This window comes from Eleutherodactylus coqui, chromosome 5 (assembly GCF_035609145.1).
Source record: "Eleutherodactylus coqui strain aEleCoq1 chromosome 5, aEleCoq1.hap1, whole genome shotgun sequence".
Lineage (NCBI taxonomy): Eukaryota > Metazoa > Chordata > Amphibia > Anura > Eleutherodactylidae > Eleutherodactylus > Eleutherodactylus coqui.
Genome location: NC_089841.1, coordinates 32,281,613 through 32,304,143, shown reverse-complemented (window position 1 = coordinate 32,304,143; position 22,531 = coordinate 32,281,613). Strand labels below are relative to the sequence as shown.

Sequence of the window (22,531 nt, the reverse complement as noted above, 5' to 3'; positions counted from 1 at the left end):
TGGTTTTTCAAAGCCCTTGCTTTGTTCTCTGTGGGTCTGTGCAGGCAGAGCACACTGTCACAGCTTGTGGCATTGTGCTCTGCAGCTCCCATAGTGATACATAGCCCGGAAATCTTCCTGGCTATGTTGCTATGAGCAGTGGAGCTCGTCCCGAAAAATTTCCGGGCGTGCCACTCAAGGGGTTAAATGTGTATGAGTGCTGAATCCTGTTTTTGATTGGCCCGGTTGACATCAACTGCAGCCATGGCATTGGCAGATGTCTACTCTGCTTTACTTATGAAGAAGGAAGATTCCCTCTCCTCACACAAATGGGCAATCTTACTCTTGTACAAAAACTTTGGTGAAGTGGGAGGGAAACTTCTCTTGCCCAGCCCTTGGCTGTTCTCTAGATCATTGCAGTCACCATGACCTCGCTTTTCATGCCTATTCAGGGCTTCTTCCCTAGTGCAGCAGCCACTACAGTACGACAAAAATTGCCCTCACCCCTAATGTACATTACATAACATACACCAGATTCCAGCTAATGGCACCATTATGTGGACCCTGCTACTGTAAATACAAATTGAGTAACTTAGCCACATCACTGCTTATAGTCACAAGGGGGACCAGTGCCATCCTACTATTTATCTCCAGTGGTGGTGCAACAGCAACATCATATGGGCAGATAAGGAATTGATTGCCTCACCACCCATGTGGTGAAAGAGGGTCAGACCAGACCCCTCTTCACTAGTCAGGAACACGGCATCAGTTAACTTCTGAAGGGCAGTGTTTGGAGCATCATCACCGCTTGGCTCTTCTTTAAGGAAGGTTTCCAGCTTGCATCTTACAGGCGCAGCCCAGCCCACTGGAGCAGATCTGTAGGAGAGCTACTTCATCTTCACCTGCTAAATCTAACTTCTTTTTTGAGATCATTGTCCCACACGCACCTGCTTGTATATTAAATGGTTCCAATCAAATATCACATTTCCATCAAAAAACAAGCCCTCATGTGAACGTTTCCTAAGATGATATTGCAGTGAGATTTGTTATATAATAATGATGATCTGGCATCCAGGTTTCTTCCTTCCAGTCTCTGGAGAGAAGCATTCCTGACACTCATAGCACCAACCTTCCATCCTCCAAGGAATCTTCTGTTATCAGGGTCTATGTCTCCACAATCTGGATTCTAGGAGTCTAATAGGAGCGAATGGTTCCTTAGATCTAAAATTGGCGAGATAGTCTTCTCTTAATAGTACTGATATCAAACGATGAAGGAATCGGCCTCGTTCACATAGATATATTATATATCCGCACTACAGATGGATTTTACTCAGATTTTCTATTTCAAAACATTTATTCTTCTAAATAATGGATACAATCCATACGATAATCACGTCATTATTATGATGTGGTGCCCATAATTTCACCCATATTATAGATACCCATCTTGTGTTATCGCTAGAGATGAGCGAGCATGATCGTCCGAGCTTTATGCTTGTTCGAGCAGTAACGTACTCGATGGTGGTTATTACTCGCTCGAGCAGCACGCGGTGCTCAAGAAAATTTTATGTCCCCACCCCGCATGTTTAGCGCCATTTTTTAGCCACTAAAACATGCAGGGGAGGCTTTACCACTTCCTGCTGTGACGTGCCAACCCTGTGCACTTCTACAGCAGTGACTGGCTGGGCTGATCAGGTGACTGTCGAGTATTAAAACTCTGGTCACCTGAGGCTCGCATCACACGCCCGCTGCATGAGCTTAGCGATAGAGCTGCTGCGATAGGGAAAGCGTTAGGGTAGGGATTAGGTTGTAGTTAGGCAGGGATCCTTACTACCAGAACCCAACAGCCCTTTTTAGGACTACTACTTCTCTCATTGTGTGCATCAGCATTTTGGCTGGCTGGGAGCAGTAGTGCACACAAATTTTTCAAGCATCCTGGCTGTATTCTGCCCACTGTTACTGGTTTTATGCAGTGTACTGCCAGGGGTGTACACAGAGTACATAGCAAGTAACAAAACTCCTATAGTTTCTCATTTTTTTAGTTTTTTGTGAGCTTAAAGGGTACACTATATACCCGTGTGTTGGTGCTGTGAATCTACGCTATCTAACAACAGTATACACGCTAGAAAAACATTTCTGGGCCTGCTCAGAGCGTACTCTATGTACCAGTGTTTTGGGGGCTGTGAAATTGCGCTATCAAACAACAGTATACACACTAGAAAAATTTACCTGGGCCTGCTGAGAGCGTACTCTATATACCAGTCTCTGGGGGCTGTGAATTTGCGCTAACAACAGTATACACTGTTTAAATTTTTCTGGGCCTGCTGAGAGCGTACGGTATATACCAGTGTCTGTGTGCTGTAAATCCGCTATCTAACAACAGTATACATTGTTTATTGTGTCTATTTTGGCCTATAAGCCTACGCTAAATAACTTGCATTTTGCGTAGCATTTAGCCCAAGTGCTTTATCCAATATGATGAAGACTAGGGATAAAGGTCGAGGACGTGGATGTGAATGTGGGCATCCAAATGAGGGTGTGGGCAGAGGCCGAGGTCCTGGGCGGGGTGAATCAGTGCCTGCTGCTGAGGGATTAGTAGACCGCCACGTATCTCCGCTCCCCAGCTTCATCTCACATTTTGCAGGTACCACGTGGTAGACCATTATTACAAGCTTTCAGAGTCAGGGTGATGAGGGTGGGGACTTCCAATTACTATCTCAAGAGCTATTTGTGGATGATGATGATGATCATGAGACAGAGTTGTCTGTCAGTCAGTGAGGTTGTTGTTAGGGCAGTAAGTCTGAGGGAGGAGCAGACTGAGGATTTAGAGGAAGAGCTGGTGGATGATGAGGTGATTGACCCCACCTGGCTTGCTAAGCCTACTGAAGACAGGGCTTCAGAGGGGGAGGCAAGTGCAGCACCAGAACAGGTTGGAACAGGCAGTGGGGTGGCCAGAGGGAGAAGCAGGGCTAGAGCAAATAATCCCCCAACTGTTCCCTACAGCACCTCCTCGCCGCAAGCCTCCGTGCAGAGGGCTAGGTGTTCGAAGATCTGGAGTAGAGATGAGCGAACGTACTCGGTAAGGGCGATTTCGCAATCGAGCACCGCGATTTTCGAGTACTTCACTACTCGGGTGCGCTATGGGTGAGCGGGGGGTTGCAGCGGGGAGTGGGGGGGGGGGGAGAGGGAGAGAGAGAGGGCTCCCCCCTGTTACCCCCCACTCCCCTCTGCAACCCCCCGCCCCACAGCGCACCCGAGTACTTTTCACCCGAGTAGTGAACTACTCGAAAATCGCGGTGCTCGATTGCGAAATTGCCCTTACCGAGTACGTTCGCTCATCTCTAGTCTGGAGGTTTTTATTGAGAGCGCGGACAACCGACGAACAGTGGTGTGCAACCTGAGCCACACCAAGATCAGCAAGGGAGCCACCACTACCAGCCTCACCACCACCAGCATGCGCAGGCATATGATGGCTAAGCACCCGATGAGGTGGAACGAAGGCCATTCACTGCCTGCGGGTCACACCACTGCCACAGAGATACAATCCCCCTCCCAGGACGCAGGCACAAGCGTCTACCAGCCTGCACCCACACCCCTACCTCCACTGCCTCCACCAAATGTGTCCCAGCGCAGCGTTCAGCTGTCGCTAACCCAAGTGCTGGAATGAAAGTGGAAATACGCGGCCACCTACCCACATGCACTATCTTTAAACGTGCATATTTCAAAACTACTAACCCTGGAGATGCTGCCATACAGGCTAGTAGAAACGGAGGCTTTCCGCCACCTGATGGTGGCGGCCGTCCCTTGGTACTCAGTCCCCAGTCACCACTATTTTTCCCAGTGCGCCATCCCTGTCCTACACCAGCATGTCTCACGGAACATAAACCGTGCCCTCACTAATGCAGTTACTGGGAAGGTCCACTTATCCACCAACAAGTGAACAAGTGCTGGCGGGCAGGGACACTACATCTCCCTGACGGCACATTGGGTGAACTTGGTGGAGGCTGGGACCAAGTCTGACCCTGGGTTCACTCACGTGCTACCCACACCGAGGATTGCGGGTCCTACCTCCTTCTCCTTCACCACTTCCACCTCTCAATTACCATGTGTGAGCACGTCGCCTGTAGTCAGTAGCTCGAGGCGCTGTAGCACTGCCGTGGGGAAGCGTCAGCAGGCCGTGCTGAAACTCCTGAGCTTAGGTGACAAGAGGGACACCGCCCAAGACCTGTTACAGGGTTTGCTGGAGCAGATAGATCTGTGACTTTCGCCGCTGAACCTCCAACCAGGCATGGTCGAGTGTGATAATGGGCGTAACCTGGTGGCGGCTCTGCAGCTGGGCAGACTAACACACGTGCCATGCCTGGCCCACGTTTTCAATCTGGTGGTTCTGCGCTTTCTTAAAAACTACGCCCATTTGTCTGACCTGCTCAGCAAGGTGCATCACGTGTGCGCACATTTCAGAAAGTCCACCACAGATGCTGCCACGCTCAAGACACTGCGACATCGCTTCCAGCTGCCAGTGCACCGACTATTGTGCGTAGTGCCCACACGCTGGAATTCTACATTACACATGTTACTTTTCCTGCTGAGAAGGTCGCTGCTAAGCATTTAGGCTGATGCTTTGCGGATAGAACAGGAGATGGGGGGATGACAATATGTCGCTTGATAGGCAGACCACCCTCACGTCTGTTTCTCAGCGCGTATTGGGGGAGGAGGGGAGGGGGGAAGAGACTGCTGCCCAAACTGCAGAGGGTACCCATGCTACTTCCTTCACATCTGTTCAGCATGTATGGGCTGAAGAGAGGGAGGAGGAGGAGACTGAGAGTCATCCTCCTAGTGAGGACAGTGATGTGTTGCGTACTGGTACCCTGGCACACATGGCTGACTTCATGTTAAGCTGCCTTTCCCATGACCCTCGTGTTAGACGCATTCTGGCCAACACGGATTACTGGGTGTTCACCCTTCTTGACCCACAGTATAAGGAGAACCATTCCACTCTCATTTCCGAAGAGGAAAGACGTATGAGAGTGATGCAATACCACAAGGCCCTGGTGGAAAAGCTGATGCTTAAGTTCCCATCTGACAACGCTAGCAGTAGAAGACACAGTTCAGTGGGCCAACTAGCAGGGTAGACGCGGGGGACAGGCAGCATGTCCAGCGCAGGCAGGGGAACACTCTTCAAGGCCTTTGCCAGTTTTATGGCTCCCCAGCCAGACTGTGTCATGACTCCCTAGTCTAGGATTAGTAGGAGGGAAAGATAGCGAGGGAGTACGTAGCCGACAGTACCAACGTCTTCCGTGATCCCTCTGCTCCATACAACTATTGGGTGTCAAAGCTGGACATGTGGCACGAACTTGTGCTGTACGCCTTGGAGATGCTGGCCTGCCCAGCCGCTAGCGTGTTATCAGAGAGGGTGTTTAGTGCTGCTGTGGGAATTATCAACTGACAGCGCCGACAGGCTTACACTCATAAAGCTAAACAAAGCCTGGATTTCCCCTGACTTCTCTTCTCCACCAGTGGAAAGCAGCGGAACATAAAGATTCTTTAAGCTGGAACAGGAGAACCATGCACCTATATCATCCCAAAAAAGGAGAGAAGTAGCTTGGTCTATCCCTTTCTGACCTCCCTCTTCCTCCTAAACCAGCATGTCAGCACGCTGAACAGCCAATTTTTCAGAGTGCCAAAAGGCTCTATAAAAACAATTTTTTTTCGGAGGGCTGCCTCCAGGCTCTGTTAGCAAATTAAGCAAGAATGAGCTCTATCTTTAAAAAAATGTTTCTGGGTTGCACTCTGGGTAAACAAATTTTTCAGGGGTATACCTGTACTCTTGGTACACAATTTTTTCCGGGCTTCGCCTATACTCTTGGTACACAAACGTTTCAGGGGTTCGCCTATGCTCTTGGTACACAAATTTTTCAGGGGGTCGCCTATGCCCTTGGTACACAAATGTTTCAGGGGGTCGCCTATACTCTTGGTACACAAATGTTTCAGGGGTTCGCCTATACTCTTGGTACACAAAGGTTTGCCCATCGTTGTGTCCAGCTATCTGACACATACACAGAATTGTCCTGCTTTGGCCACTCCAATTTCTTCATGGTTCATGCTGTCATTGTAGCGATCAAAGGAACCGTAACTGATTTAATGAAACTTTCACAGGTGCACTGTATACCTGTGGTGGCAACTTTTGCGACACCTCCTGCTTCAAACCAATATTTGGTTTTAGAATGGGTTGTTGAATTGTGCAGATGCTTAGAAGTACCAGCATCCAAGTCCGCTTTATGGCCACATTTGTGACTCCTGACAATTTAGTGATGAAGGTGGCACAGGATTGGAATAATTCGAACCCAACAGTCCTTTCTAGGACTACAAGTCTTCTCATTGTGTGCATCATCAGTGTGGCTGCCTGGAACCTGTAGTGTGCACAAAGCATTCGCAAGCATCCAGGCTGTATACTGCATACTGTTACCAGTTCAACACAGTGTACTGCTACTGGTGTACACAGACTACATAGAAACTAACAAAACTTCTTATTTTTCATGTTTTTCGCTGCATTTGGCTGAAATCATTTGCGTACTTAGCCAAAGTGTGTGTCCTGTTGATCCACACCATATAACAAGACTGTACACATTTTACACCATCTATTTTTGGCTTAAAGCGTACGCAAAATACCTCGTAGTTTGCGTAGGTTTTTGACGCAGTGCTTTATACAGCATCATGAAGACTAGGGGTAAGGGTCGAGGACGTGGGTGCCCGAATGAGGGTGTGTGCAGAGGCGAGGTTCCGGGCGGGGTGCAACTGTGCCAGGTTTGGCCACTCAAGTGTTTTCATGGTTCATGCTGTCCTTGGAGCAATCAAAGGAACCGTAACTGATTTAATGAGACTTTCAAAGGATCACTGTATACCTGTGGTGGCAACTTTTGCGACACCTCCTGCTTTAAACCTATCTTTTGTTTTAGAAAGGGTTGTTGAATTGTGCAGATGGTTAGAAGTGCTAGCATCCGAGTCCGCTTTATGGTTACGTTTTTGGCTCCTGACAATTTTGTGATGGAGGTGGCACCAGATTGGAATAATGAAAACCCAACAGTCCTTTCTAGGACTACAACTCCTCTCATTGTGTGCATCATCAGTTTGGCTGCCTGGGACCAGTAGTGCGCACAAAGAATTCGCAAACATCCCGGCTGTATAACAAGACAACTTATTGTACATTGTCTGCTTTTGGATGTTCGCGGACATATAATGCCCTGAGTGGTAAACAGCCAGATTAGTTTAGGCCTGATAAATGCACGCATCCCTGGGGGTCAGCGCTGGTCGATATGTAGAATCTCTCGTGTTACCACAATTATCCGAGATACTGCATTGGAGCATTCACAGGAAGCGTAACTGATTTAATGAGACTTTCACAGGTTCACTATATACCTGTGGTAGCTACTTTTGTGACACCTCCTGCTTCAAACCAATCTTTGGTTTTAGAATGCATTGCAGAATTGTGGAGATGTGCAGAAGTACTGCATCCGAGTCCCCTTTATGCCCACATTTGTGGCTGATGAAATTTTGTGGCGGAGATGGTATGGGATTGGAATTATGATTGTACGTTAATTTATCAGCAATTCTCATCAGCATTGTATCGCCCACAATTTCAAAGAGGGTCGCTGCCAGGCCCTGCCAACCCTCTGCAGTGTGTGTCTCCTGTTCCTTCTCATCCAATACGCACTCATAAATAAACGTGAGGGTGGTGTGGCTATCAAACAACCGTGTGGCATGAGAAAAATTTGAGTACGCTGTGGACGCAGGGTCGTGCGGGGGGGTGGGGGGGGGGGTGGGTTGGACAACAATGCCAGCATGTAACCCAGGTGAGGAGGCAGTGGTGTCACCCGCAAGCAGTGATTGTCCTTGGTTGCCGTGTGGTGCTTAGCTAAGATGTCCCAGCGAGTGTTCCTTGCTAATGATGGTCTGTCCCAAATAAATTGTTAGGGGGGTTACCGCCAGGTTCTTGCCCACAATTTGGCTTAATAGTGCGACCTGGGAGCCTCAGATGCATCCATGCATGCTACCTTTGCTGTTCCCTATCCATTTCTGTGGTGTTTCCATCACTTTCTGATGTTTTCAGGTGATTCACACAACCTCCCCTATGCTGAGCATCGGGCAGCTTGAAAAATGCTCGAGTCTCCCATTGACTTCAATGGGGCTCAATACTCGAAACGAGCTCTCGAACATTACGAAAAGCTCGACTCGAGCAACGAGCACGCAAGCTATTTGGTGCTCGCTCATCTCTAGTTATCACCTATAACGGTATCACATGTCATCCACATGGGGGAACATCCAGCAGAAACTGACAGATCACAGAGCTTATAAATCTACATAACTATCAGCAGCCGCTGACCGAGGAGAATCTGTGACTCTTCTCTGCTGTATTTAGTGGTTACTACTCACCTGGGCGGTTACCTGTAGGAATCGCCTCTTTACACCGCTGATCGCCCCTCACATTTGTCTCTGTAGTATTAATATCGGTCAGATCTTCATCCTGATACAAAAGCTGTGAGACAAATATTGTAAAAGTCAGCAGACGGTTGGAGACGTCGTGTAGAAGGTTTTACATGACCAGAAAAGATCATTAATCATCATTATCACCAAAAATGCCCTGACAGGAGTAGTTATCGGAGCCACATAGCTGCAGATCTAGAAGCCGGACATAGATATTAGATGGTGGCTCAATGACCCCTCAGTAACCTCATACACATATATATTCGGTGAGGCAAGAATAGTCCAAAGGGCTTAGACCTATTCACTGACTGTACTATTAAAATATAACTCTTATTAATTACGATTTAAAACCATAAGTGGAGAAACTCAACAAACAAACTTCTGGTAAAAATATTTGTTCAGCTATAGAACATGTAGTGAAATGTAGCAAGGACTCATCAAGAACAAGGATCTGTTATTCAACACAAATCTCACCTCTCAGTAGAATTGTAAGGCGAGGGGTTATTGAATTGTGTGTCACAAAAACTACTAAGAGAAAAATATTGATTCGAGTCCGACGCTCATCCCTGATGGATTGGGGAATCGCTGTTACCACCCCCCACCCCCCCACCCCCGCGGTTTTCAAAAGATAAACAGCGACTTGTATTTAGATAGTCCAACGCGTTTTGCTCGAGGTGACCTCCTCAGGGACTAAAATGGACCTCTAATGGATGTATGTACAGAAGTGCAATAAGGGTTCGCTATCTGACACCGGGCAATATCACTAGTGTAGCATCCTTTCCAAAAAGATAACCCATTCCCTCTGTTGGCATTATAGAGAGGTTAGCAGGAACCAGAGGAAGCAGATTGTCCTATACTGTGCATCATCCAGCGAGTAGTTCTCCCTCAAAAGAGTTCAATCCTCTTTGTCTTGTTATAAATCCCTTCTACAGATAGTCTTAATACATTGTGCTAATTCTACACTTATACTCTGATCTTTCTGATATTCTAATTTGATGCAAGCGAAGCTTGCCAGTTATAGATATAACTATCTTATTTCTTCCCCTTCCCTCTTTCTAGATAAGAAATATTAGCTCTTCTAAGTCTATAGCCCTAGCAGAAATGAGAATAGCACAATGACAAAAAAATCAACTCAAGGAAATAAGATGATGAGCATGTGAACCAACAGCCCAGATGGTAGGCTGCTGGTGCATATATATTCGGCATGGCTAGACATGCTGCACGCTGTCTCAGTGGAGATCAGCTTCTACCAGACACATCCGCTGTTTGTCCGTGGGTGAAATAAAGGAGCAGATAGATATAAATCCAACCTGTTGGCTCCTTATTCCCACCAGCAAAAAACTGGGAGAAGATCCAGACAACATGTAATGTCTCTGGTCAGCAGTAATCCTGCCATCCCCCTCAGCCTCAACATACAAGTAGAAGACATCTAATATCAATAAGCCTACAGGCTTTTTCTTGCACCCCACTTTGACCCCTTAGCTTGACGTTTGTGGGCGATTTTGGTGTCATTAGCTTTTTGACATCTTCATCACCGCCATAAAATCCTAAAATTTCAGTATAGTACATTGAGTGACTTGTGAGGCCAGCTCAAAGTTCCTTTGTTAAGTGTAGTGGCAGCAAGTCTAGGAACTATGAAGTGTTCCTAAGCAAGCATGAGCGGGTGGTGCTGAAGGGAAGCGGGCAGGGCTGAGAGGGCGAGCAGTGCTGAAGGCGAGCAGGTGGTGCTGAAGGGGCGCGGGCTGTACTGTATTCTCTCTTTGTAGTAGGTCCAATCTATGGAGTATACCAAAGATACAAGATATTACTGCAGGATACACCAAATATACTAGGGGCTCCACAGTAACATATACTATCCGAAGTGGTGTAATATACAGACATGTAATATACAGTATTTGACATTCCCATGTCCCCCAAGCCATGGATGGCAAACAGTTCAAGCCAAATCCTCGGTTCAACACTTCTAAAAATGTTTACAACCATTTTCCTAAGATTTTTATGTTTGCGTAGTGAATATTGGGTCATTATAGTATAATAAGACTTAAGACACGTGTCAAACACAAGGCCCGCGGGCCGAATCCGGCCCGCTGCCTCATGTTATGTGGCCCGCGGCATGCCGACGGCCGCTCACCACTGTAGTGATTACCAGCTGGGGTGCCGCAGCTCCCCACTTGTAATCACACTGACAGCGCTGATCCTAGCGCACACTCTGACATCAGAATCCTTCTCCCCTGAGTCCCCTGCTCTTCAGTTCCGCAGGAGAGGACTCAGGGAGGAAGCGTGCTGTGCTGCACACTGTGCACCCGGGCGCATAGGAACTTTTTCCACAAGACTTTGCACTATTGAGCAATTCCAGCAACGTGATTGGTTGTCTGGGTTGGCTGATTCACAGTGATTGGTTGTCTGGGTTGGCTGATTCACAGTGATTGGTTGTTTGGGTTCACTGATTCACCAAGCAACCAATCAGGTTGCTGGAATTGCTCAATAGTGCAGAAGTCTTGTGGAAAAAGATAATATGCCACCCGGGCTCAGCACGATCCGAGGAGGAGCGGTGCTGACAGCAAGGAGGAGGTAAGCATATGGCTGGGGAAGGGGGAAGTCAATATTGCTGCTGGGGGTGGGGGGTTAATATTGTTGTTGCTGGGAGGAGGTTAATATTGCTGATTGCTGCCGGGGGTGAGAGGGTTAATATTGCTGGTGTGTTTGGGGGGGGGGGGGGGGTAATATTGCTGGCGGGGGTGGGGGTTAATATTGCTGCTGGGTGGGGGTTAAAATTTCTGCGGGGGGGAGGGGTTAATATATATTGTTGCTGGGTGTGGGGGAATAATATTGTTGCTGGCAGGGGGTTAATATTGCTGCTGGGAGAGGGTTAATATTGCTGCGGGGGTGGGGTGGTAATATTGCTGGTGGGGGTTAATATTGCTGCTGGGTGGGTGGGGGTTAATACTGTTGCTGGGAGGGGGTTAATATTGGTGCGGGGGGAAGGGGTTAATATTGCTGGTGGGGGGTAATATTGTTGCTGGGTGGGGGGGTTATATTGCTGCTGGGAGGAGGTTAATATTACTGTGGGGGTCGCTATTACTACTGGGGCCACTGTGGGGTACCCTGTTAATACTGGGGCCACTGTGGGGGTCAATATTTTTACTGGGGCCACTATGAGAGTCACTATGACTACTGTGACCACTATAGGGGTCACTATTTTCACTGGGGCCACTATAGGGGTCACTATTACTACTGCGACCACTATAGGGGTCACTATGACTACTGCGACCACTATAGGGGTCACTTATCACTGCGACCACTATAGGGGTCACTATGACTACTGCGACCACTATAGGGGTCACTTATCACTGCGACCACTATAGGGGTCACTATGACTTCTGCGACCACTATAGCGGTCACTTATCACTGTGACCACTATAGGGGTCACTATTTTCACTGGGGCCACTATAGGGGTCACTATTACTACTGCGACCACTATAGGGGTCACTATGACTACTGCGACCACTATAGGGGTCACTATGACTACTGCGACCACTATAGGGGTCACTTATCACTGCGACCACTATAGGGGTCACTATTAGGGTTCGTTCACACGGACGTAATTGCATTTCGGTCGCACAAATGCGCTACGTATTTGCGCAATCGAAAATCGCTTATACCTACGTATTTGGGCATGCAGAAAAGAACCCAGACGGGCCCCTGAGATGGTGCGCTAATATGCAGTGAATACATCGGCTTCCTGCGCGGCCCATTCACTTCAATGGCCTATTGCGGAGCATAGTACGCAACAAAATAGGTCCTGCTGTGTGACAATATACATCATGGGAATGAAATCACTGAAACCAATGGCTTCTATTCACTGCATATTATGTACGCAAATACGCTTGTGTGAGCGGGCCCTTACTGTGCTGTCTTACAATCGGCCCTTTGAAGGTCACCATAAGCCCGATGTGGCCCTCGGTGAAAATGAGTTTGACACCCCTGACTTAAGACAAGAGCTTCACAGCCGTCTACAGATCAGAGGGACATCTCCATCTACCTGGTGGTCCTGTGGAAGAAGAGGACGGGGACATCTCTCTGGTGGGCTTCTCTTACTGGATGGAACTGGAGGAAACACAGAGACACTGAAGGCATTCTTTACATACAGATAATAAAGTCCCCGTGTATTTAGTCCTGTCTATTACCTGGTGATGGGAGCGGCTGGCGGGTCTCCATTATGGCCTCCTTGTACAGATCCTTGTGTCCTTCTAAATACTCCCACTCCTCCATGGAGAAATAGACAGCGACATCCTGACACCTTATAGGAACCTGACAACACAATATACAGTCATTACCCAGAAGCCTCCAGTGCTGTTACTGTATAATGTCCCAGCATTCCCTGCAGCGTCACCTCTCCAGTCAGCAGCTCAATCATCTTGTTGGTGAGTTCTAGAATCTTCTGTACATTGATGTCCTCATGTATCAGGGGGTGAGGTGGGGGCCCTGTGATTGGGCTCAGGGGTCTTCCCCATCCATCACACACAGGAGCCCGACAGCCATCACTAGAGGTCTTCTTCACTGCTGTGTAATCCTGTATATGGGGAGACAGTAATAAATATCACTAAAGACATTTCCAAAATCCTTCATGTCTACAGCGACATCATCTGTTATTACCATAGATAAGAATGATGTAATGTGACATCATCAGAATCTCTCACCTCTCCAGTAAGATGGAAGTATATCTCTAGGGTGAGATCCAATATACTCTCCGCCATCTTGCTCCTGTCCTTCTCCATCCTTGATGGCTCAATCAGGATAATTTTTATACAGAAAATCACAACAGAGCTTCCTGTATTTTAGAGTCGAAAGAAGATCAAAAAATTTAAAATCCACAGAAAATCAAATATAAAATAACTTTTACTTGCAAAAATAAGGAGAAACAATTGAGTAGATCTTACTATATAGAGACAGCCCATCCCCCGTGTAATCATCTCTGTATTTCACCTTCACAACCAGATCCGGATTATCATTAGAACAATTAGAGCACTGGTTTATGTCCCCATGATCTCAGCTCTTCAGGCGAGTCTCCAACTACCTGCTCTCTAGTGGACTGAGGAAGGCCCCCAACACTGGTTCTCACCAGTTTGCCAGAATCGATGAGAAGCTGTTAAGCCGTTTTCTATTTGTTGATAGATTCCCTCCCCCCCCACCAACGAAATCTACATACTCTTTTGTTTCACTCCCCAAGCCGCCCCAGACTGCTCCCTCCTACTTCTTGGTATGTCTACATGCTGATACACACGACCGGTGCTGGAGACTCTCGGATCTCAGGCTCTGAGACCAGGAATTGGCCACAGCAGTCATGTGAGAGCATGTACCCGCACTACCCGAAAGGAAGAAGAGCGGTCCAGAATGGATTGGGGAGCAAAGCAGGCAAGTGTGCCGCTTTTTTTCTATCACCAAAACCGGGGTCATAAAGGGGCTTTATTGTTTACAGCAGTAGAGAAGCCAGCATTATTAACCCCTTAGTGATCACCGGATCGTGTTTTTACGTCCTGCCGTTGCAGGACGTGTATGGAGGTAGATAGCGCTGCTATCTCCTTCAATACATCGCAGGTGTCAGCTGTTTTTTACAGCTCACACCTGCGGGCAACAGCTCCATTCGGTAGTCTGGCCAATCGGGACTGTTAACCCTTTTAATGCCGCTGCCAAATCTGACAGTGGCATTTAAATCCCCCTAACTTGGTGAAATCGGGGAAGCCGTGCAGGTGTCATGGCAGCCGGGGTCCTTCTGCAAGACCCAAAGGCTGTCAAGGCAAAATGCCTATCAAGCCATCCCCGAGGAGTGGCTTGATAGGCTGCCTGTCAGAATGCAGTAAGATGTAATGCTATGGCATTACATCATTCTTCATAAGCGATCTAAGCATCGCTAGTTGTTGTCCTCCAGGAGGACTAAAAGAAAAAGTATAAATAAGAACAATAAAGTTTTATTAATTATGTTAAAAAAAAGTAATAAAAGTAAAAAAAAAACCTTTTGCCATATTTACAATAAAATAATCTAAATAATAAAACAAAAATACACATTTGGTAACACTGTGTCTGTAAAAGTCCGTTCTATCAAAGTAATGCATTATTTACTGCGCACAGTGAACGTCGTCCGACAGAAATGCACTTTTTTGGTCACCCTGTTGCTAAGAAGAAAAAAAAAAAAAAAAAAATCGAATAAAAAGTGATCCAAAAAGTCCTATGTATTCCACAATGGTACCATCGGAAACGACAGGAAGTACCACACAAAATCAGCCCTCACACAACTGTATCAGCAAAAAAATAAAAACGTTATTTAGCGCAAAAGATGGAGACAGAAAATAATTAAAAATTAAATATTATTTAAAAAAATATATAAGTAGTACAGCAAAAAAAAACAAAAAAAAACATACAAGTTTAGTATTGTAGTGACTGACTCAAAGAATAGAGTTATCGGGTCATTTTTGTTGCCGTTTGTCCGCCATAGAAACAAGACGCACTGAAAGATGGCGAAATGTGTTTTTTTTCCCCATTTCTTTCCACTTTGAATTTTTTTAAAGTTCCTCAGTACATTATATGGTACTTTAAATAGGACCCTTGAAAAATACAACTCATCCCGCAAAAAACAAGCCTCATACAGCGACGTCGATGGATAAATAAAGGAGTTAAAAATTTTTAAATGGGGGGAGGAAAAAATGAAAATGGAAAAAGCAAAAAAGTGTGGTCACTAAGGGGTTAATTATGGGGCCAATACAGGCAGTATTACCTACGGGAGCAGAAAGGACGGTATTATTAAATATGAAGACAGAACAGGGCATTACTACTTTTGTGGGCAATAAAGGCAGCATTATTATTTGTGGGGGCGGAAAAGGGGGCATTATTGCTGATGGGCCATAATCGCATTGTTAGGGGCCTAAATCAGGACACCATTAGTGTGTAGAGGACAATGAAAAACAGCACTGACTGTATAGCACCTGATTACTGCCTATAGATTATGTGGTGGTATGGAAAATGCAGGGAGGGTGCTAGAAAAGCAAGGCACTAAAGATGTCTGTTCCAAATTCAAAAGAAACAAGTTTTGGCTGGAAGAAATCATCGTGGCAGTCTGGGCCCGAATAGAGGAGAAAAGGATAAAAGAATTACACTATTTAGAGATGACACCAACTGTAATCAATGGAGTAACAGCACTGCAATCACTATCACTGTGTAGAGCTGGTATGCATTGTTTAGAGGTATACTAATACTGTGAGGGGGTCACTGAGGGGCACTAATACTATGAGGGGGTCACTGAGGGGCACTAATACTATGAGGGAATCACTGAGGGGCACTAATACTGTGAGGGGGTCACTGAGGGGCACTAATACTGTGAGGGGGTCACTGAGGGGCACTAATACTGTGAGGGGGTCACTGAGGGGCACTAATACTATGAGGGAGTCACTGAGGGGCACTAATACTATGAGGGAGTCACTGAGGGGCACTAATACTGTGAGGGAGTCACTGAGGGGCACTAATACTATGAGGGGGTCACTGAGGGGCACTAATACTGTGAGGAGGGGGTCACTGAGGAGCACAAATACTGTGAGGGGGTCACTGAGAGGCACTAATACTGTGAGGGAGTCACTGAGGGGCACTAATACTGTGAGGGACTCACTGAGGGGCACTAATACTGTGAGGGACTCACTGAGGGGCACTAATACTGTGAGGGAGTCACTGAGGGGCACTAATACTGTGAGGGAGTCACTGAGGGGCACTAATACTGTGAGGGGGTCACTGAGGGGCACTAATACTGTGAGGGGGTCACTGAGGGGCACTAATACTGTGAAGGAGTCACTGAGGGGCACTAATACTGTGAAGGAGTCACTGAGGGGCACTAATACTGTGAGGGAGTCACTGAGGGGCACTAATACTGTGAAGGAGTCACTGAGGGGCACTAATACTATGAGGGACTCACTGAGGGGTACTAATACTGTTAGGGAGTCACTGAGGGGCACTAATACTGTGAGGGGGTCACTGAGGGGCACTAATACTATGAGGGGGTCACTGAGGGGCACTAATACTGTGAAGGAGTCACTGAGGGGCACTAATACTATGAGGGACTCACTGAGGGGTACTAATACTGTGAGGGAGTCACTGAGGGGTACTAATACTGTGAGGGACTCACTGAGGGGCACTAATACTGTGAGGGAGTCACTGAGGGGCACTAATACTGTGAGGGGGTCACTGAGGGGCACTAATACTATGAGGGGGTCACTGAGGGGCACTAATACTGTGAAGGAGTCACTGAGGGGCACTAATACTATGAGGGACTCACTGAGGGGTACTAATACTGTGAGGGAGTCACTGAGGGGTACTAATACTGTGAGGGAGTCACTGAGGGGTACTAATACTGTGAGGGGGTCACTGAGGGGCACTAATACTGTGAGGGGGTCACTGAGGGGCACTAATACTATGAGGGGGTTACTGAGGGGCACTAATACTATGAGGGAGTCACTGAGGGGCACTAATACTGTGAGGGGGGTCACTGAGGGGAACTAATACTATGAGGGGGTCACTGAGGGGCACTAATACTATGAGGGGGTCACTGAGGAGCACTATTACTGTGAGGGAGTCACTGAGGGGCACTAATACTATGAGGGGGTCACTGAGGGGCACTAATACTGTGAGGGGGTCACTGAGGGGCACTAATACTATGAGGGGGTCACTGAGGGGCACTAATACTGTGAGGGGGTCACTGAGGGGCACTAATACTGTGAGGGGGTCACTGAGGGGCACTAATACTGTGAGTGGATACAAAGAGGGTGGCCTAAAATAATTTGCTTTGATGCGCTTTGCATGTTCTAAAGGTTTTTCCCCCTCTCCTTTTGCACCTGTTGGATGGTACGGTCCGGCTGCAGCTTTCATTATTTTAATGGGTTCGTTCACAAGAGCGGATTTTGTTTGTGGATTTTAAAAATGACAGTTAATCGTGCGCACACGCAAAAACGCCGCGCTTATCGTGTAAACACACTTCCTTCTGTGTAAAGCCTATATTGTCTGCAAATCCCGAATGGGGCCAATAAAGATACAAATCGGCTATAAAACTCGTCCTCGTTCGCTGCGGTATAAATTAGTCGCGTCACTGAGGGCCCTTTTACACGGACGACTGTTGGAGCTTCAGTACCGCCATCCGTTGCAGTGATAATCGTGCTTCACGTAGGAGCATCGCTCAGTGAGGGGTGGCGGAGCGCTGGGGGTCGTCCCGCCCGCCTCCATTCTCAGTGAACAGGCGTCGCTCATCGCGCACGCGGGACGGTCGGCGGCTGATATTTCTGTCTGTAGAACCTGAATGATGAATTAATCGTTCGCCGTTCTGTCGCTGCCGCCATTTACTCTGAACAGATCCCCGCGATCCAGCGACCGCCTGAATGATAATCGCTCGGTGTAAGAGGGCTCTAAGGGGTTAAAGTTCTGCGCCAAATATATTTATGGGGACAAAAACCATCTAAACCTACAAGTAAGAGAAGTGACGTTCCTCTAATATCACCGCAGCGCCCGGCGGATTTACACGGCGGATTATGTGCGCTCAACGAGGACAGAACTGACACGGAAACAGAAGCCGTTATTTATGGCGCGGCGTTTATACGGCGATTTATCTCCTGTAGCGACGCTGCGACAACAACTGCTGCGCGTTCTGTACTTCTACAGGTCGGTGAGACTCTCCTCCGTTATTTCCGATGTGTCAGTAAAGCCTCGCGCTGTACTCGGATGCCGGCAGGGGGTCACGTGACCGCGGTAATTAAATTTTTAGGCTGGGTTCACACAGGGCGGTTTTGCCGCAGCAGATCAAAGATTAAAGGGGACACTAAACGGAAAAGCAGACTTCCTCAGCAGGAAGCAGATAGACCCAGGAGAGTGGTCCCTCTCCCCAGAGGCATTCAGAATCTTAACCAACCTGTGGGGGACCCCACAGTTGGACCTCTTCGCAACCAGGGAGAACTCAAAAGTAGGCAACTTTTTCTCCCTCCGGCCAGGAGATCGTCCGATAGCGGTAGACGCCCTAGGCCAGGACTGGGGACAAGGACTGGCCTACGCCTTTCCTCCCATACCACTAATCCCCAGGGTTTTACAGCACTTCAGAACCCAGGGATGCACGCTAATCCTAGTGACCCCCTTCTGGCCGAAAAGAAGCTGGTTCGGTCTTCTGACAACACTGAGCGTCCAGGACCCAGTCACCTTGCCTACCTGGACGGATCTTCTATCGCAGGGGCCACTGAACCACCCCGGCCTAGACAAACTCCATTTAACGGCATGGCTCTTGAGGAATCCTCGCTAAGAAAGAAAGGATTCTCAGAGAAAGTAGTAGAAACCCTAATGTCCAGTAGGAAAAAGACGACCCACCTGATCTACCAGAAGGTCTGGAGAAAGTTTTCCTCATGGAGACAGGGAAGGGATCGCGGGGATTCTATCCCCGACACTCCGCTAATCTTAGAATTCCTGCAGGAGGGCTTAGAGATGGGCCTCTCCCCGAGCACCCTAAAAGTCCAAGTTTCAGCCCTTAGCGCTATCTGCGACACAAAATTCGCAGACGATAGATGGGTCCACAGGTTCCTAACAGCAGCAGCTAGATTACGCCCTAGGCCCATAAACCTGTTCCCAGACTGGAACCTTAATTGGGTTCTAGGGGCCATGACAGCGGTACCATTCGAACCGATCAAGGCGCTACCTATAAGAATGCTGACAATCAAGACCATCTTCCTAGTAGCCATTACATCCGCAAGACGGGTTAGCGAACTACAGGCCTTGTCCATCCGCCACCCGTTTATGAAAATTGCAGACACCAAACTAATATTTAAAACAGACCCGGCCTTTATGCCGAAAGTAGTGTCAGATTTTCATAGGTCCCAGGATATAATAATCCCCTCATTCTTCAGCAACCCAAAAAACGAGGAGGAAAGAACCCTAAGCTGCCTGGACGTTAGGAGAGCAGTCCTAACCTACATAGATACAACGAGCCACTGGAGGCGGGACGACAACCTGTTCGTCCAGTTCAGTGGCCCAAATAAGGGTAGCAAAGCAGCGAAAAGTTCCATAGCCAGGTGGATCCGCCTGGCCATCATAGAATCCTATAAAGCCCTCGGGAAGGAGATCCCGTTAGCGCTTAAAGCCCATTCCACAAGGGCAGTAGCGTCCTCATGGGCCGAACACAGTTCAGCCTCGGTCGAGCAAATTTGCAAGGCCGCAGTCTGGAAAAAACCCCACACGTTTACTAAACACTATAGGGTAAAAGTGCAGCAGGACGAGGACATGGCCTTCGGCCGCAAAGTCCTCTCGGCAGCGATCCCACCCTAATAAACTTTAGTTGGTACGTCTCATTGGTGCTGTCGTGGAGACGACTGGGGGAAAAAGTGGATTATACCCACCTGATAATCAGGTTTCCAGTAGTCTCCACGACAGCACCCGTACCTTTCCCGCCCTAGAAAAATAAAATAATAAATTTAAAAATAAAAAAACCCCGGTTAGGGGAAGAAATTTAAGTTTAGCTCCTGCCCCGGCAATTCGTTAGAATCCACTGAGGAAAGTGGGGAAGGGGGGGAGCTTTTAACCTCTCAGTATGTTCCTGTCCTACCAGGAGGAGGCAATCTCATTGGTGCTGTCGTGGAGACTACTGGAAACCTGATTATCAGGTGGGTATAATCCACTTTTTTTTTTATTTTTTTTCCCTCAATATAATTTAATTAAATTCTTGTTACACACTTAATTCTCTTCAATATAAAGAAAATTCCCTTCACCCTCTTACCATCACCGTCTTACCATTGAGTCCTGGTTCAGTCATTTGCAAGCCCTATTTCTCCTTTTGTATTTAAAACAAAACAAAAAGCTATTAGTGTGAGAAAAACCAGCCCACCACCAGGAATCGGAAAGGGAAACAGGCTAGGGCACCGTAAAAGAAAGGCCCCTCCATAACCGAGATGCCTTTGGCGCTCCCAACCTGCTGCCCTCCCAAGAACGTACCTTCCCCAGGTCATCAAGAATGCCCCTACATACTACTTCCACCGGGAGGATTTTCTGACGCATTGAAACTAGACAACTTGCGCCACGCCACGTGAAATATCTAACCACTAGGCTGACTAAATATAACGTGCATTTATCGCGGCCACCCAGAACTCTGAAAGCTCCATATGCCCACTCCGAATAGGAGAGTCCAGCCAGCCGGGGCCAGCCAATGGAAATCCCCACCCTTTTATATACCTCTGTATTGAAGGTACATTGAAGTAGGAAATGCTCCATGGTTTCCACCGTAGAGCCACACTCCTCACGGGGGCAATTTCTTTCCTTCATGCTCCTATACTTCAGATTGTCCCTCACATACAGCTTTCCATGGAAAGAGTGCCAGGCCAAATCCAAAAACTGCATAGGGACCCTCACTGAATTTAACAAAACAAAGCCACTCTCCAGGTCCTTGCCTGGGCAGTCCTTGAGGGCCAATGGCTTTTGGAAACGGGAGGTCAGGACCCTCCTATAAAAGAACCTCCTCGAGAGACAGTCTCAACCTCCACAGCCCCCAAGCCCCATCGACGGATAAGCTTCATAGCTGGAGTAACGTAAGCCGGGAGATGTCCGTGCGGCGTGCGTAGGTCTTTCACTCGCCCTCCTCTCACCCAATCCTGGAGAAAGGGCCAAAACCATGACTTAGAGGAAACTACCCACCAAGGAGCCCTTTCCTCATTGCGGAAGTTGACTAGATTAATCTTCAAGAAGGTGTTGACTAAAAACACCACGGGATTGACCATACCCAATCCCCCTAGTCTCCTTGGGTGGTATATAACCTCTCACTTCACTAGATTCAGCCTGTTGTCCCATAACAGCTGGAAGAACAGGCTATAGATCCGTGTCCAAGAAGACTCTGGCAAGATGCACACGCTGCCTAGATAGATAAATAAGGGGAGCAGGAAAGTTTTGATGAGGCTCACCTTTTCCCTCAGGGACAAAGACCATCCCTTCCATTGGTCCACCTTTTGACTAGCATCTTTTAGTCTGCCTTCCCAATTTGTCTCGGGATAATTTGCCTGGCCGAAATGGATGCCCAGAATTTTTAATGACTCCTGGGGTCTTGGGAGGGTGTCCGAGAGACTAAAATCAGGATCTGCTTCTCCCAACCAGAGACTTCCACACTTATCCCAGTTGAGCTAGGAACCAGTTACTTCTGAATACTCCACAACCTCCGATCACCCATCCCGCCTCCTAGCGAGAAGAGACGAAAATCGTGACATCATCGGCGTAGGCCACCACCTTTCGTGACGGCCAAGAGATCCCCAGGCCCACCCCAACCCCCGCCAACGGCCCACAACCCAACCTCCTTAAAAAGGGGTCGATCGCAAACACATATAGCAGGGGGCTTAAGGGACAGCCCTGCCGAACCCCGGATCCCACACAAAAGAGGCACCCAGCCCAACCATTCACCAGCGGGAAACTCTCAGCCCCTTTGTACAAAATTTTTAACCAATTGACAAACCCTACCGGCAGACCATATTTCAAAAGCACCGACCAGAGGTACTCATGGTTAACCTTATCAAAAGCCTTTGCCTGATCCAAGAACAGCAAGAACCCTCTCCAGTTCCCAGCCCTGCCCTGCTCCACAACCTCCCGGACACTCAGCACAGCAGTAAACGTGCTTCGCCCTGGAACAGAACAGTGCTGATCACCCGAAAGCAGCTCCGGTGCAAAACGCACCAAACGATCAAACAGCACCTTAGCCAAAATCTTCCGGTCCGTATTGATCCGGGACGGATCCTTACCCTTTGAAAAGATGACCAGGGCTGACCTCCTCATTGACTCTGGCAGAGTACCCAAGGAAAGGCACTCATTATATACCTCAGTCAATAGGCGAACCAACTGTTCCTTAAAGGTTTTTGTAGAACTCAGATGATAAGCCATCCGGACCTGGCGTTTTCTTGAGCTTAAGCCCATCAAAGGCCAGTCTTACTTCTTCTTCTCTGATAGCTTCTTTCAAATCGGCAAGCCCAGAGGTCAATCTCTCTTCAGGAATGGTTTCAGCCAGGAAAGCCGACAGCCTGTCTCGATCTTG

At 47.9% G+C, this 22,531-nt stretch overlaps 1 protein-coding gene across 2 annotated transcripts in view; it reads right to left on the bottom strand.

The window, feature by feature from the left end:
* LOC136629136 (oocyte zinc finger protein XlCOF7.1-like) overlaps positions 1 to 22,531 on the bottom strand; it is a 67,073-nt gene that overhangs the window by 5,378 nt on the left and 39,164 nt on the right. The window contains exons 1-5 of one of the 2 annotated variants that reach the window (XM_066605283.1): positions 13,161 to 13,529; positions 12,854 to 13,033; positions 12,648 to 12,771; positions 12,503 to 12,567; positions 8,410 to 8,512 (exon numbers count right to left, since the gene is read on the bottom strand). The exons of the other annotated variant lie outside the window; for it this stretch is intronic. Coding sequence (XP_066461380.1) covers positions 8,410 to 8,512; positions 12,503 to 12,567; positions 12,648 to 12,771; positions 12,854 to 13,033; positions 13,161 to 13,238 — 550 coding nt within the window. The 5' untranslated portion in view covers positions 13,239 to 13,529. Of the gene's footprint in view, positions 1 to 8,409; positions 8,513 to 12,502; positions 12,568 to 12,647; positions 12,772 to 12,853; positions 13,034 to 13,160; positions 13,530 to 22,531 lie in introns of those variants that run through there. 2 annotated transcript variants of the gene reach the window in all.